General features: G+C 41.0%; 1 protein-coding gene across 1 annotated transcript in view; it reads left to right on the top strand.

Moving 5' to 3' along the window:
- MYO3B (myosin IIIB) overlaps window positions 1-15,890 on the top strand; it is a 357,902-nt gene that overhangs the window by 27,266 nt on the left and 314,746 nt on the right. Inside the window, exon 6 of the mRNA XM_061608529.1 lies at window positions 10,143-10,288. Within this exon, the coding sequence (XP_061464513.1) occupies window positions 10,143-10,288 (146 nt within the window). The remainder of the gene's footprint in view (window positions 1-10,142; window positions 10,289-15,890) is intronic.

Raw genomic sequence — 15,890 nt, 5'->3', positions numbered from 1 at the left:
GATACAGTGTTCTATTTCATTATGTTGATGTAGGTTTTGTATATATTTTATAAGAAATTTTAGATGTCTTTTTTGCAGTAAAATGACAACAAAGAACATGCTAGGATTTGTTTCCACATTATGAGTGTGTGTTTGCATGTGTATACATACATACATACATACATACACTTAGCATTTGTGTAGCACATTTCAGAATTCAAAGTGCTTTACATATATTATTACATTATTCAAGGCAGGTCATTTCTCCAATATGACAGATGGAAGGAAGAAGGTGCCAATAGAGTAGTGACTTTCCTACGGCCACATAATGAGGTTGTGACACTCTTTTCCACTTGGCTATACTTGACTATACTATGCCACTGCATTCTCCTATGCTGGGTTTGTTTATAAAATGTGAAAAAATATTGTTTAATTCCACAAAATAGTAGTCTACCTCGGACCTTCTCTATGCAGACAGTAAGCAAATGGAGAATGAAGCAGGATCATGCTGCCGGCCTGCCGACAGAGCACATGCCAGGAGCTCCACTCCTTCCATTGTACATATATAGATATATATGCGGAGAAGATCCTACATGTGTGCAGGCACCCCTGTGCAGACATTGCACTGAACGCATGTACCAGCAGTATGTGTAACATTGGGGGTGGAGTCAGTAGCCCAGCCCCTTTTCCCCCTTCTCAATTGGCTGTTCAGATGTTACATTCTATTAGTGTATAATCTGTGTACCTGTGTATGCCAATAGATGAGCTGCACAGTTGTGCAATTATTAACGTGTAGTGTTCAACAAATGTATAGTCTGTGCAGAGCTTGGAAGATTACTTTTTAAAAGTAATGAATTACAGTTACAATTACATGGACCACAAAAGTAGCAATTACCGTTACAATTACAATTGCTCTGAAAGTAACAGATTACTTTTTCTCAAAAATAATCACTACAATTACATTTCAGTTACTTTTTAAAAAAAACACCTACAAGATGCTGGCCTTGGCTGCTGCACATCTAAGTAGCCTAAAACAACATTAGAAATAAACACACACATACAGAGGTAGTAGAATAATTATTTTTATCCATAAGATAGTAATGGTGGTCTCTCTGCTGGTAAGGGAGGTGGGGAGGGAGGCAGAGGCCACTACTCAGATCTTTGCACATCAAACCAATTGCATCCCCTCCACTCAGCCAGCAAGCATAATCTCTCTGACTTAACCACCTCCCAGACCCTGCCCTGACACCAACTAAGGGACACTCACCTAAGCAAACGGTTTCCCTTGAAATGCAAAAAGTTAAAATATTGCAAATGCAGCACAGTAGCTAGAGTGTGGTGAAGACCATTTTGTGCGCCAAGTGCGTGAGTGCATGCACACACATGTGTGCGCACACACATCATTTTTCATCTTTGCTGCCTCCTCCTTTATCCATGTTCTTGCCTTCCGGCTCCTTTTTCCCTCCACTCCATTCTTCACCACCACCATCCATTTTTTTAAGCTATTGTTTTCTCCACTCCACCCCGTCTCACTCTCCACCTCCTCCCTCGTCGCCTCCTACCCACCCACAGAGCATGAGGGAAGAGCGATGCTGCACAGAAGCCCAGTTTGAGGCACATGATTTTCATCCACAAATCAGCGGAGCAGAAGAATTCCCCTGCTTTCCCCCAAAGTAATGCCCAAAAGTAATGCTGGAAACATTACAATTACTCCACAAAAGTAATAACATTACTCCTAGTACTATTACAATCAAAATGTAAAGGAATTACCCACTCGTTCCTCAAAAATGTAAGGAATTACAAGTAATTCGTTACTTGTAATGAATTACTTCCAAGTAATTCCAAGCTCTGAGTCTGTGTGCAGATGTACCCAAGATTAGATTTATACAAATCAACAAGTGTACACTCTTTCACTCATACACTTATACTTGTACCTATTTTCAGTGTAATGTGAATGAGTCTCATATATTTCGTGAATATGTGGAGAAGGTCTGAAGAGAGCTCTTGTCTAATTCTGTTCTGCATGGCTCACAGTTTTGTATCAGTTGCTTGAACTACTTCATTAACCAAGAGTTATGGTCCATCGATTAACCATAGATAAAGCTGTCCGGTTTTTCTGAGTTGGGGCTGACTGATGATGATCGAACAATCTTCCTAGATGCTGTTTTGCTGCCTTATAACCATGCTGGTGGCCTTTTTTTGGTTGTTTTGATATTTCAAAAAGGAGGAAAATGAAAGGCAATTGATTTTGCTATGCCTAGCAAAATTGATTATGACTTCCTTCTGAGTCACTGCTTGCAGGAGTTCATTTACATGATTTCAGTGAAGTGACATTATTGGGAACAGATGTTTTTGGGAAGAGGATAAAGAAATTAAATAAGCTAGAAATATGTTAAATGGTCTGCCATAATATTTCCCCCCCTTGACAGTGTCTGTTAATGGTAAAAGCCAAGATACGATGGGCTCACTAGGATGTCTTTTTATTTAGGATGTACACATAGAGATGCCATTCTAGAAGAGGACGTTTGATGATCACACAAAGTATAACTTTTAAGATAAAAAGTACATTTGTCATTTCCTCCTTTAAATTTTGATTGGGCACAACACATAATGCCAGAAGTGAATAATATTGTGCCGTTTCTCTCTTCTTCAGCCTGATTTCCTATGCTTTTGAGTTATTCTCTCCATAAAACCTGTTTCTCTATACAATTTGCAAATCCCCATAGTATTATCGATGGCAGTGGATGAAAACAGGGAGGACCTTGAGAGAAGAAAGACTGATGAAATATGAGCTGTCTTATTATGATTAGCTTACTAGGCCGTACTACCAATGTGTTTTTTTCATCAAGTCTGAAATGTTTCAAGATGTATGGGAGAGGAGCTGTGTTATCAGCTATGCCTGGCCTGAGAGAGCAGACATCCAAGGCCAGACAGGTTGTCATGGTAACGGGAGATCACAGCTGGGAAAGTTGTAACAGCCTGCTGTTGGTTCCTTCATCTGCTGTCTGTGTCTTGTCTCTGAACTGAGAGCTTCTCCATGAAGGGGGGGAGAAACTCTACTTGTATCTATTCTCTTATGCCTTTGGCCGTAATGTCTTAGTAAAGACTCTTAAAACTTTCTCAGGCCTCTGTGAAGTTTCTTGCTCAACTTAACTCCAAAGTAACGTGTTGTTTCACGCAACAACACTCACACATCAACAGTGGGCTCTGTAGTTGTTCTACTTAAACATCTGATAATCTTCCATCAGAAGAATTTGGGCTATTTTAATACTAAAAGCAAAGACAGCAGGGTTGGCCCACTAGAAAAATATTAGGATCCGTATTTTGGCAATTCTTTATTAAACAAACCAAGATATTACAAAATAGTGTGCAAGCTTTTGAGTTCTCCAGATTCTTCATCAGGCTAGAAGGAAAGCAAAACGGGGGGGGGGAGTTTGTTGATACTGGAGTCATGGATGGAGTCTGCATTTAAGTCACAGTCTTCAGAGGGAATGTGGGAGAAGAGAGCAGACATCTCCTGTCATCCTTGCCATTGGTCATGCTGGCTGATGCGAATTGGAGTCCAACGACAGGGCCAGCTCCAGGTTTCTAGGGTTCGTTGGGCACAGGCTATCAGTGGCCCCTTGTGCCCGGGTGTTGCTGTATGGTGGCCACCAACACCTTAACACCTTATTCACCCTTTCCCTACCCTAGTTCTCCATTCATCTTGTACCTGTTTTCCCCTCTCACTCCCATACCCATACCCCTCATTTTCCTCCTCGTTTTCCTCCTTACCTCCCTTTCTCTTCATACCCTTGCATCCTATATACATATTCTCTCTTTCATATACACACCCACTAGTCACTCCTGACCCCTACCCCTCCATGTTCCTTCATCCCAGCCATCCTGGTCCATATCCTCATTTTTCTTACTCAGTCACCAACCTATCCCACCCCTATATCCATCCCTTTCTTCTCACAACCTCCCTTCACGACACCAACCAGCCCCCAACCGCAACCGCCTGGGTCAACTCCTCATCCCGCCCCTCTGCCGCCACCCGAGTGCTAGTCCTAGACAAATGGGTCCTGGATGAAATGAAATGGCTGCCGGGCCCAGGGACTGCCACCACCACCGCTTTACTGGAGAGACGCTGCAAGCTCTTTGGGGTTTTCACCATGCTCCCCTCCCCAACCACCCCAGGAAGGGAGGTGCTGTTGCTGGCTCTGCCACCGCCTCTGCAATGTTATGGCTTGCTTCACTTCTCTGCGCACCGACAGCAGCGAGAAGCTGAGGAGCCGCATGGCCACTGCGCAGGTGTTACAGGCGGCCATGACCTAGGTCCAGACCTTTCCTGCTTAGTGACTGGATTAGCAGACAAACGAAGAGGGTGGTTGTTGTGGGGTGGGGTTTTTTTTGGCTCAAATGCATGGACCATTTAAACACCATTCATCTCTATTGTCAGTCTGCTGACTGAAAGCACATTGTTGGCTCTATCAAGCTCTTAATATATAATATGTTATGTAAACCACCCTGTCTTAAATCAAGCAATTCCCCACCACCACCACCCACCCCACACATGCTATCATGATCCATGCAAGTTAGAAATCTGAAAATATTCTCCCTGGTACAGGAATGGTTTCTGCAGAATATATAAAACTGGGTTGTGTGTATGAATAGTATGTAGAGTACCTTGCTGTGGTGCTGTAAATTCAGCTGAACTGACTGTGCAACATCATACAAAGCCAAAACATTCAGGTGGTGCAGTTTAGTTGCTTAACTGGGCTAGCTCTTTTGCTCTCTTTGTAGGAAGAGTGACTGCATTGTGCCATATTCAGGATGTATGTGTGTGTGTGTACAGATCCATTTTCAGCATAATGTTGGCATACTTCATAAGCTGCTTAGCTAGCAACATTACCAGCTTTCCCCCTGGAGGTTCAACCCTTTAAACTCCCAGATTCTTCCCAGCATGGTGGGTCAACAGTGCTAATTGTTTGGTGCTAGTCTCCAGGTAGCCTTGCTCCACAGTCGTTGTCATGCCATGGCCCATGTTATACACTGTATGCCTGCGGCTGTTATGCATGACCAAAAGAGGTGGGGGGTAGCTTTGCTATTCAGCAAGATTTTTAAAGGTGGATGAATATTCCCGTATTCTCTGTGCTTTGGAACCATCCTCATTGTGATTAGAATCATACAAAGCATATAGACCCTATGGACTATGTACCTATATTTTGCCAATTTCTTATAGTTTTTGTGTCACTTTATATGCTAATTTCCGATTTCTCCTTCTGGTCAGACATCAGATTTGCAAGCCTGAAATTTTAGTAACTTAAGCTGTGCAAATAGACATGTGGGATTTATGTGGCTTCAAGGGTTTTTAGAGCTTTGGATGTTTAGATACCAAAGGTTGTATTCAACGCTGGCTGCAATCCAATACACACTTACCTGGGAGTAAGTCCCATTGAACCCAATGGAGCTTACTTCTGAGCAGACTCACTGAAATTAATGAGCCTATTTTTTTGTGTGGTGTGATTTTGGTTGTTTTTAACTGTTTTTAATCCTGAGCCTGGTGTGGAGGTGCCCTGCTTACCCTAATAGACTAACCTGCACTGTCCTCGAGTGTCCTTCAGGAATGAGTGTGCTTCTCTTCACTGGCGAAGTCAAACCATGGTTTCCAGAGCTTGGAAAAGTTACTTTTTAAAACTACAACTCCCATCAGCCCCAGCCAGCATGGCCACTGGATTGGGCTGATGGGAGTTGTAGTTCAAAAAAGTAACGTTTCCAAGCTCTGATGGTTCCATCATGGTGACATCTTCTGCTCCAGCCTTCCCCAACCCAGATGTTGGACTACAATTCCCAGCACCCCCAGCATGGCCAATGATCAAGGATGATAGGAGTTGTAGTCCCACAAAATCTAGAGGGAACCAGGCTGGAGAAAGCTCATTTATGTGATGGAATTGCCTTCCCTAGTGGAGTTTGTCCAGCATGTACATGTATGGCTTTTCTTTTTATTTTGCAAAGTGAATATTTGGATTTCCCAAAATGCATTTCCTGCAGGCTGACTGAGAATCTTTTAAACTGTGGCTGTTATTACTTTGGTGGTGGACATTTTAGATTAGATCTGGTTGTGTATTATTGATTAGTAGTTTTTAATCATTTGCTGTTTTCAATTAGGCTTATTTAGCGTATATATTAATTATCCTGTATACTATTGTTGTTGTTATGTGCAAAGCAACACCCACCCATACACAGGAGGGAAGTATCAGCAGGCTTTGGGGAACCCAACTTTGCAGAAGTAGAAAAAACTTCACACACCAAAAAAAAAAACCACCCTTAGAATGGAATATCCCCAAAACAGACCAATGAGGATTCAGTATGTTCAATGGGCACAGAATGCTGGCTTGGGCGGGGGGGGGGGAGATAGAAAACTGGATGGGGGAAATAGAATGGCGTATCCTGGAAAAGGGCATAGCTGGCTGGCTGGATCTCTGAACAGGAGAACTCCACGCTGCAACATTTTGTTGCAGTTCACGCAATTTGATTTTTACTATTTTTGTATGCTGATTCTGGTGCCTGTTCTTTGACAGAGAACATGGAATTAAAAATGTTTAAATAAAGAAAAAAGCTTTATTGGGAACACAAGAGCCATGCTGAATAGGGATGGGATCTGTTGACCAGTACTGCTTCAAAAGCATTCCGTTGATGTAACAGGTAGTATTGATTCGAGTTGGTTCTTTGTCCATTATCCAGTCCAATTTTTTCCTCTAAAAATAGCAATATTAATATTGATATTTTGAAAAAAGTTATTTATATTTTGAAAGAAAATATCTGTATTTTGAAAGGAATTATCAATATTTTGAAAGGAAAGCTGCTTTGTGCCCTCCTCCTCCTCTGCTATTATAGGCTATTATAGGGTTGGCTTGCTTCCTCCCTGCTTGGAGCTTGGATTATTTGAGTGGAGGGTGGATGATACAGAAAGAGAGCAAGAGAGAGAGAGAGAGAGAGAGAGAGAGAGAGAGAGAGAGAGAGAGCGTTGTAAAATCAATAAAAGAACAATATATTTGAGGAAATATTCAAGGGGGGAAATCTGGTGTCAAGGGAAAGCAGCTGAAGTTCAGAGCAAATAGGATCACTCTGCAAAGATGGAGAATATGTTGGTCACTGAAAAATCTGGTGCTAAATCTAAATTCAGCAGAATTTTCACCCATCTCTACTGCTGGATCAGACCAAAGGCCCATCTTGGCCAGCATTATGTCATCACAGTGTGGGCACTTTGCATTATGCTTATGGGAAGCCCACAATTAGGACCTGAAAGCAATAGCATTAGATTAGACTACTGTAACGCGCTCTACGTAGGGCTGCCTTTGAAGACTGCTTGGAAACTTAAATTGGTACAAAGAGTGGCAGCCAGAATGTTAACTGGAGCTGGGTTCAAAGAACATGCTACTCCTTTGCTTTACCAGCTCCACTGGCTGCCAATCTGTTTCCGGGCACAATTCAAAGTGCTGGTTTTGACCTATAAAGCCTTATACGGCTTAGGTCCAGGCTATCTGTTAGACCGTGTCTCCCTCTATGAACCTGCCTGGATTTTAAGATCATCCGGTGAGGCCCTCCTTACTATTCCATCTTTCTCGCAAGTTGTTCTTGCCGAGACACAGAATAGGGCCTTTTCGATGGCTGCCCCTAGATTGTGGAATTCCCTCCCTAGCGAGGTTCGGTTGGCTTCCTCGCTATCGTCCTTTTGCGCCCAGGTGAAGACTGTTTTATTTAGGTGGGCTTTTAACTGAAAATGTTACAGTTTTAATCTATTTGATTTAATTTATTTTTAATTGTTTTTAACATGCATATTGGTTGTTCTGATTGTTTATTGTTTTAATTGTGAGCCGCCCTGAGTTCCTTGGAAGAAGGGCGGGGTATAAGTATTTTAAATAAAATAAATAATAGCACTCTCCCCACTTGTGATTCCCATCAATGCTGCCCCTGACAGTGGAAGCAGCACATAGCCATCATGGCTGATAGCTATCAATAGCCTCATCCTCCATGAATTTACAAGTTCTAGTGTTATACAGGCATACCCCCTTTAACGTTTGCAATGGGACAGGAGAGTATACTTTAAGTGAAAATAAACTTTAAGTGAAGCAATTGTCTTCACTTGTACTGCACACAATCACCACTAGATGGCAGCGGCATCATGCCAATAAAGTGTACGTTATTGTGAAGTGCGCGAACGTTAAGCGGGGTATGGGGATGTATGGAGCATGTACGTTATAGCGAGGCGACGTTAAGTGAAGCGACGTTAAGCGGGGTATGCCTGTATGATAGTTCACTTTCTCTTGGGCATGCACAATCTTATACAACTTTATCATGTCCTGCCTTACTCACCTTTTTTTCTAAACTAAAAAGCCCCAAATGTTGTACCTTTCCACACAGAGGACTTGCCCTTGATCATTTTGGTTGCCCTTTTCTGAACCTTTTCCAGTTCTACAGTATCCTTTTTGAGGAACTGGACACAGTATTCCAAGTGTGGTCTCACAATTAATGTGTATAACAGCATTATGATGTTGGCAATTTTATTGTCATTCCCTTTCCCAGTGTGGAATTCACCTTTTTCACAGCTGCTGCACACTCGGTTGACATCCCATTGAGCTACCTATTATGACTGCAAGATCTTTTTCTTGGTCATTCACTGCCAGTTTAGAAGCCATTCACGTATATGTGAAATTAGGACTTTTTGACCCAGTGGCATCACTTTACAGTTGCTCACACTGGATTGCATTTGCCATTTTACTGCCCATTTACCAAGTTTGGAGAGAGCTGTTTGGATTGCCTTACAATCCCTTTTTGTTTTAACTATCCTGAACAATTTGGTATCATCAGCAAACAGCTCGCCGCTAACTCTAGATCATTTATAGATGAGTTTAAAAGCCCAGGTTCCAATACAGTACTAATCCTTGGTGGACTCTACTTTCTGCATCCCTCCCCTGGGAGAAGTGTCCATTTATTGCTACTCTCTGCTTTCTGTTCCTTAACCAGTTACAGTTCCATAAGAAGACCTGTCCCCTTATCCCAGGACTGCTAAGCTTACTCAGGGGCCTCCTCTCCACTGCATGCATATTACAACTGCTGTGCCTAAAGAAATGTGAAAATGCCCAAATGCTTGCTTTCTAACGGCAGTGTTTAATATGTGCATATGTATTGCATTCAAAATAGCAGTACAGTATCGGTGGCAGCAGTGGAAAATGGTGAAAACACCAGGGTGGCCAACAAATCTGGGGAGCTCTTTTGGTCAGAAGCGGTATGCTGCTGAATACCAGTTGCTGGAATCTTCAAGAGGGAGAGTGCTCCTGCACTCCTGCTTGCAAGCTTCCCATAGGCATGTGAGAACAGGATGCTGGCCTAGATGCACCATTGGCATGATTTAGCAGGCTCTTCCTCTGTTTCCTGGTCTTGGACCTGAACCCCACCTCCGATGCACCATCTTGAGAGAGATAAAGAGCCATCATTCCCAGGGCACTGTAAGAGGTGGACAGCATAAGTATTGGCAAAGGCTCATTGGATTTTTGGCTGATACAAGTGACTGTCAATAATAGTTAAGTTTGCTAAAAATGACATGTAAGGATTCCCAGGGAGTTGCCTCCCATACACAAAAAGCCATCACTTTGCTGAAGATAAGCAGGTCTGGCTGAGGTCTGTGCCTGGAAGGATAACTGCTTGGGAACCATGTGCATGCTGTTTTCATGATGGAAAAAAAAAAGCCGTGATATAAACGTGAGAAAATAAATGAACAAAATGAACTAATTCCTGTAGGAAGACAATGCTTCCCCTTCAGGTGCACATGCACTTCTTTCCCTGTAAATGTATGTAGTAAGGAGCATAAAAGTTCTAAAAAAGAAACTTAACTAATTGCAGAAGGATTTCAGAGGCTGGAATTATTTCGGAAGGACTTTTAGCGTTCAAGGGCAGGAATTTGTTGTACATTCTGTGGACCACCATTACAAATCAAGACTGTTAGATGATCACCTGTATCCTGCAGCCCTAACAGATGCAGAAAAATCTGAATGGGTGTGTTTGCAAATGGTGGACCTGAATTGGAATGGATAGGATGTATTTGTATGCCCTACGTGGGTGATGGGGCAGTTGTTGGTTCTGAGAAGGTTAATAGACGTGTCTTGCTTTTTATTTTATAGGTCATTGCTTGTGAACAGCAGTATGACTACTCCTATGATGCTCGCTGCGATGTTTGGTCTCTTGGGATCACAGCCATTGAACTGGGTGATGGAGATCCGCCTTTATTTGACATGCATCCAGTGAAAACGCTTTTTAAGATCCCAAGGTATGGCACTAGGTGGCTCTCTTGGCTTACTACATTGTCGTGGCCCACACCAACAGCAGCTTTTTGATAGTGAAATACATATTTGGTACATCATTGCATCATAAGTTAGCCTAATTGGGAAATATGGGCAGAGAAATGCTACTGTTCAAAAGATTCTTGTTCACCCTGACTTACACACAAATACTGTAGTGAATTCTGCTATAAGAAGAATATGTTAAAAGGGGATTTCTTCATAAGATTTAACTAATACTGTATATAACATACCATAGATGTTATGAGATTATATTGGAGAAACTATTTGTTTCCCAAGATGTAAGGGCCATTATCTAAAAATAAAGCATCTTAAATGTTAATTTGATGAAAGTTTGCATTATGTTGCAGAAAATACAATTCTGAAACTGTTAAGTGTGTCATATCAGCTGCATCCCTCTCTTATTGCTTATTTATACCTGGAAAATAAGATATGCTTTCTTGCCATTCCTGAATATAAATGAGCATTTAATTTCATACACAAGCCTTGTTAGGTGGTGGTTTTCATCTGGCTGAAGGACCCAGGATTGTAATGACCATTGTGAATTATGATTTAATAACAGGACAGTTGTTAACAAAAGTGGAATCGCATCTCCTAAGCATTTGCCTTAGGTTGATTGCCAGCTGGCATAAGCCTGCTTCTTCCATATTCCTTTTTGCAGAGGAAGGATAGCAACTGGCTATTAGCAATTTAAAAGCTTAGACAATGAAAATATTTGACCTTTTCTTATCTGTACAATCACATAATTATCATGGGGCTTTTTTACAATTTCTCCTGATTGCTATTTGCATTTCTGATTAGGTCTATTTATATGCAGATGAGGCTCTCCGACATTCTGCATCATATTATCTCTTATGTGCAACCCAGACATGAACTGCCATAGCTCCATCAAAAATGATTCAAACTTAAGCAGCAATTCATCTTTTTCTTTTCTTCTTTGCCTTTTGCACATATGTAGAACAGGATGTAGCAATTAAAGCAGTGGGGGAGGCTTCAAATTTCTAAGCGAATACCCATAATTTTTTATCAGACAGAGGCTGTAAACAGCTTTAAGAACAACAATCATGATGGAGTAGTGTAAAATATCAGCAGGTGATAGGAAGATATATGGAACAGGACATGTGAATGCTTGCCTTTCAGCCTGTGGTTTATCTCTTTCTTCCCCCAAACTGCATATAAATCTGCATGATGAAAGAATATATTGTGGGGTGTCTATTTATATGGGGCAGAATAGTAAATGTACTCCTAAGTAGTCTGTCTTTTATTCCTGACTGAATCTTCCTAACTGTTGGACCTCAATACTAAAGTTTGATCTTATTTTGTGGTTATGGGATATTAATTGATAAATGGTGGTTTAGAAATGGAGTGTACAGCAACAACCAGAAGCAGCACATAAGGTTTTCTTTTTTCGATTTGAAAAGATGTGATAACTCCTGAATATGGTGCAGGCATGTCAACAGAGCATTATGTACGAAATGACTACATTTCCATAATATTCTTTGGAGAGACTTATGGCTGGAATTCAACAACCCTATATAAAGACAAGAACTTTACTGGATTTTCAAAATATCGCTGTCTTCAAGGCTGGCTACTCTAGTAGTCAGATGCTTTGCAGTTTCCAGAACACTTGACCTCACCCTGAGAAAAATAACCATGCCTCCCTTATCTAAGCAGGTATCCCCAATCTTTCCACAGCATACCCAGGCTGGTTCTATCAGAAGAGCAGGCAATGAGTTGGGTGATAAAACAACCTCTGTGCAAATTCACCTGCAGCTGCTGGATTATTAGGAAATTGTAGGTGAAGGCATTGGCAGTTGCCTAGCAACCTCCAGCTGCCATCTTTTTATCCACCAGTATAATCATTTATATATTGTTGTTGTTGTTATGTGCCTTCAAGTTGATTACGACTTACAGCGACCCTATGAATCAGCAACCTCCAAGAGCATCTGTCATGAACCACCCTGCTCAGATCTTGTAAATTCAGGTCTGTGGCTTCCTTTATGGAATCAATCCATCTCTTGTTTGGCCTTCCTCTTTTTCTACTCCCTTCTGTTTCCCCCAGCATTATTGTCATTTCTAGTGAATCATGTCTTCTCATGATGAGTCCAAAGTATGATAACCTCAGTTTCATCATTTTAGCTTCTAGTGACAGTTCTGGTTTAATTTGTTCTAACACTCAATTATTTGTCTTTTTCGCAGTCCATGGTATGTGCAAAGCTCTCCTCCAGGACCACATTTCAAATGAGTTGATTTTTCTCTTATCCGCCTTTTTCACTGTCCAACTTTCACATCCATACATAGAGATCGGGAATACCATGATCTGAATGATCCTGACTTTGGTGTTCTGTGATACATCTTTGCATTTGAGGACCTTTTCTAGTTCTCTCACAGCTGCCCTCCCCAGTCCTAGCCTTCTTCTGATTTCTTGACTATTGTCTTGATTTTGGTTGAAGACTGTGGTGAGGTATTGATAATCCTTGACAAGTTAAATGTCCTCATTGTCAACTGTAAAGTTACATAAATCTTCTGTTGTCATTACTTTAGTCTTCTTGATGTTCAGCTGTAGTCCTGCTTTTGTGCTTTCCTCTTCAACTTTCATCAGCATTCGTTTCAAATCATTACTGGTTTCTGCTAAGAGTATGGTATCGTCTGCATATCTTAAATTATTGATGTTTCTCCCTCCAATTTTCACACCTCCTTCATCTTGGTCCAATCCCGCTTCCCATATGATAAATTCTGCGTACAGATTAAACAAATAGGGTGATAAGATACAACCCTGTCTCACACCCTTTCCGATGGGGAACCAATCGGTTTCTCCATATTCTGTCCTTACAGTAGCCTCTTGTCCAGACTATAGGTTGTGCATCAGAACAATCAGATGCTGTGGCACCCCCTTTTCTTTTAAAACATTCCATAGTTTTTCATGATCTACACAATCAAAGGCTTTGCTGTAGTCTATAAAGCACAGGGTGATTTTCTTCTGAAATTCCTTGCTCCGTTCCATTATCCAACGTATGTTTGCAATATGATCTCTGGTGCCTCTTCCCTTTCTAAATCCAGCTTGGATGTCTGGCATTTCTCGCTCCATATATGGTAAGAGCCTTTGTTGTAGAATCTTGAGCATTACTTTACTTGCATGGGATATTAAGGCAATAGTTCGGTAATTACTGCATTCTCTGGGATCCCCTTTCTTTGGAAGTGGGATATATATTGGACGCTTCCAGTCTGTGGGCCATTGTTTAGTTTTCCATATTTGTTGACAATTTTTTGTCAAAATTTGGACAAACTCAGTCTCAGTAGCTTGTAGCAACTCTATTGGTATGCCATCTGTTCCTGGTGATTTGTTTCTTCCAAGTATTTTAAGAGCAGCTTTCACCTCACATTCTAAAATTTCTGGTTCTTCATCATATGGTTCTTCCGTGAATGAATCTGTCATCCTGGCATCTCTTTTATAGAGTTCTTCAGTGTATTGCTTCCATCTTCCTTTTATTTCATCTCGGTCAGTCAGTGTGTTCTCCTGTTGATTATTCAACATCCCTACTCATGGTTTAAATTTCCCTTTCATTTCTCTAATCTTTTGGAATAGGGCTCTTGTTCTTCCCATTTTGTTGTCCTTTTCTATTTCTATACAATAACTATTGTAATAGTTTTCTTTGTCCCTACATACCAGTCGTTGTATAGTTGCATTTAGGGTTCTGACCGTGTTTCTATCTCCTTTTGCTTTTGTTTTCCTTCTCTCTTTAACCATTTTAAGAGTTTCTGCAGTCATCCATTCAGGTCTTTCTCTCTTTTTAACAAGAGGTATTGTCTTTTTGCATTCTTCCCTGATAATGTCCCTGACTTCAGTCCATAGTTCTTCTGGTTCTCTGTCAACTAAGTTTAAAGCCTCAAACATGTTCCTTATTTGATCTTTATGTTCCACTGGGATGTTATTTAAATTGTATTTTGGCATTATGATTGCTTTGTTCTTCTTCTTTAGCTTTACTGTGATTTTCGATACTATCAGTTCATGATCTGTACCGCAGTCTGCTCCTGGTCTTGTTTTTGCAGAAAGTATGGAACTTCTCCATCTTCTTCTACCTATTATATAATCAATTGGATTCCTATATTGACCATCTGGTGATGTCCATGTGTACAGTCGTCTTTTCGGTTGCTCAAAAAATGTGTTGCCAAGAAACAAATCATTGGCTTCACAGAATTCAATAAGTCTTTCTCCTGCTTCATTTCTGTCACCTAAGCCCCATTTCCCCACAATTCCTAGTTCTTCTCTGTTCCCTACTTTTGCATTCTAGTCCCCCATGATTATCATCATATCTTGTTTTGGTGTGTGATCAATTTCTTCCTGTACTTCTGCGTAAAATCTCTCCAATTCTTCTATTTCTGTGTTTGATGTTGGAGCGTAGACTTGGATGATGGTTATGTTAATAGGTTTCCTGTTTAATCTCATTGATATCACTCACTCAGATCTTGCGTTGTAGCTCCTAATTGCTTTTGCTACATCACTTCTCACTATTAAAGCAACCCTGTTTCTTCTTGATTTCTCATTTCCTGCATAAAATATTTTGTAGTTGCCTGATTGGAAATGTCCCATTCCAGTCCATTTTAATTCACTCACGCCAAGTATTGTAATGTTGATACGCTCCATTTCTTGCTTGACAATTTCTAATTTTCCCTGGTTCATGCATCTCGCATTCCATGTTCCTATTGTGTGCGTTGTACAACTCCGGACTCTCCTTTCGCATCTGTGCGCATCAGCCTCTGGGCTTCCTTTCGGCTTTGACCCAGCTGCATCATTAGTCACAGCACTACTCATGCTTGTCCTTTGTTCTTCCCTAGTAGCTTGGTGAGTGCCTTCTGACCTTGGGGTCTCATCTTCCAGCACTATCTCATGTTGCATTTTGGATACTCTGTTCATAGGGTTTTCATGGTAAGAGGTATTCAGAGGTGGTTTACCATTGCCTTCCTCTGAGTTTGGATGCATCTTAGTTTGGTGTCTTCGTCTAGACTCCTGATGGCATTGCTCTCAGCTTCTTCAACACTCTCAACCCCCCTCACCACGTTAAGGTGTGCATCCTAAAGGGGGAATCATTTATATATATCTCCAAGTAAAACAGAAAATGTATATTGAGCAGAAATACATTATTCCTTTGCAGCCCCTTGTCCACTATCTCAGGGAAGATGGAAAGGATGTTATGGTGAGAGAGAATGTTAATATACCCCTCTAAAGTCCTGACTCTGACTTCAAGAACATAAGGTGCCCATAGATCCACTGCTCTCAAAAGGAGTGTGTATTCATGACTACATCTGGGATATTAAATGAGAAGGGGTGGGGGAGAGATTCATTTCAGTCCACATTTTAAAGGTGAATCTATCAAATTAGCACTTTCTGAATCAATATGAGAACCAAAACCCAACCATCCTTTGAAATTTTCACATCCGAATTTTGGGATACAATTCTCCAGCCAAACAATGTTGACAAAAATGTGTATATTAGGGGAAAATGTACATAAAAATGTATTCATTAAAATAACATGCAAAATGCATTATATTAGAGAAAATTGTTTGAAAAAT

The sequence above is a fragment of the Rhineura floridana genome, chromosome 2 (assembly GCF_030035675.1).
Source record: "Rhineura floridana isolate rRhiFlo1 chromosome 2, rRhiFlo1.hap2, whole genome shotgun sequence".
Lineage (NCBI taxonomy): Eukaryota > Metazoa > Chordata > Lepidosauria > Squamata > Rhineuridae > Rhineura > Rhineura floridana.
Note: the sequence above shows the minus strand (reverse complement) of the source record. Positions and strands in the feature narration are given on the sequence as shown.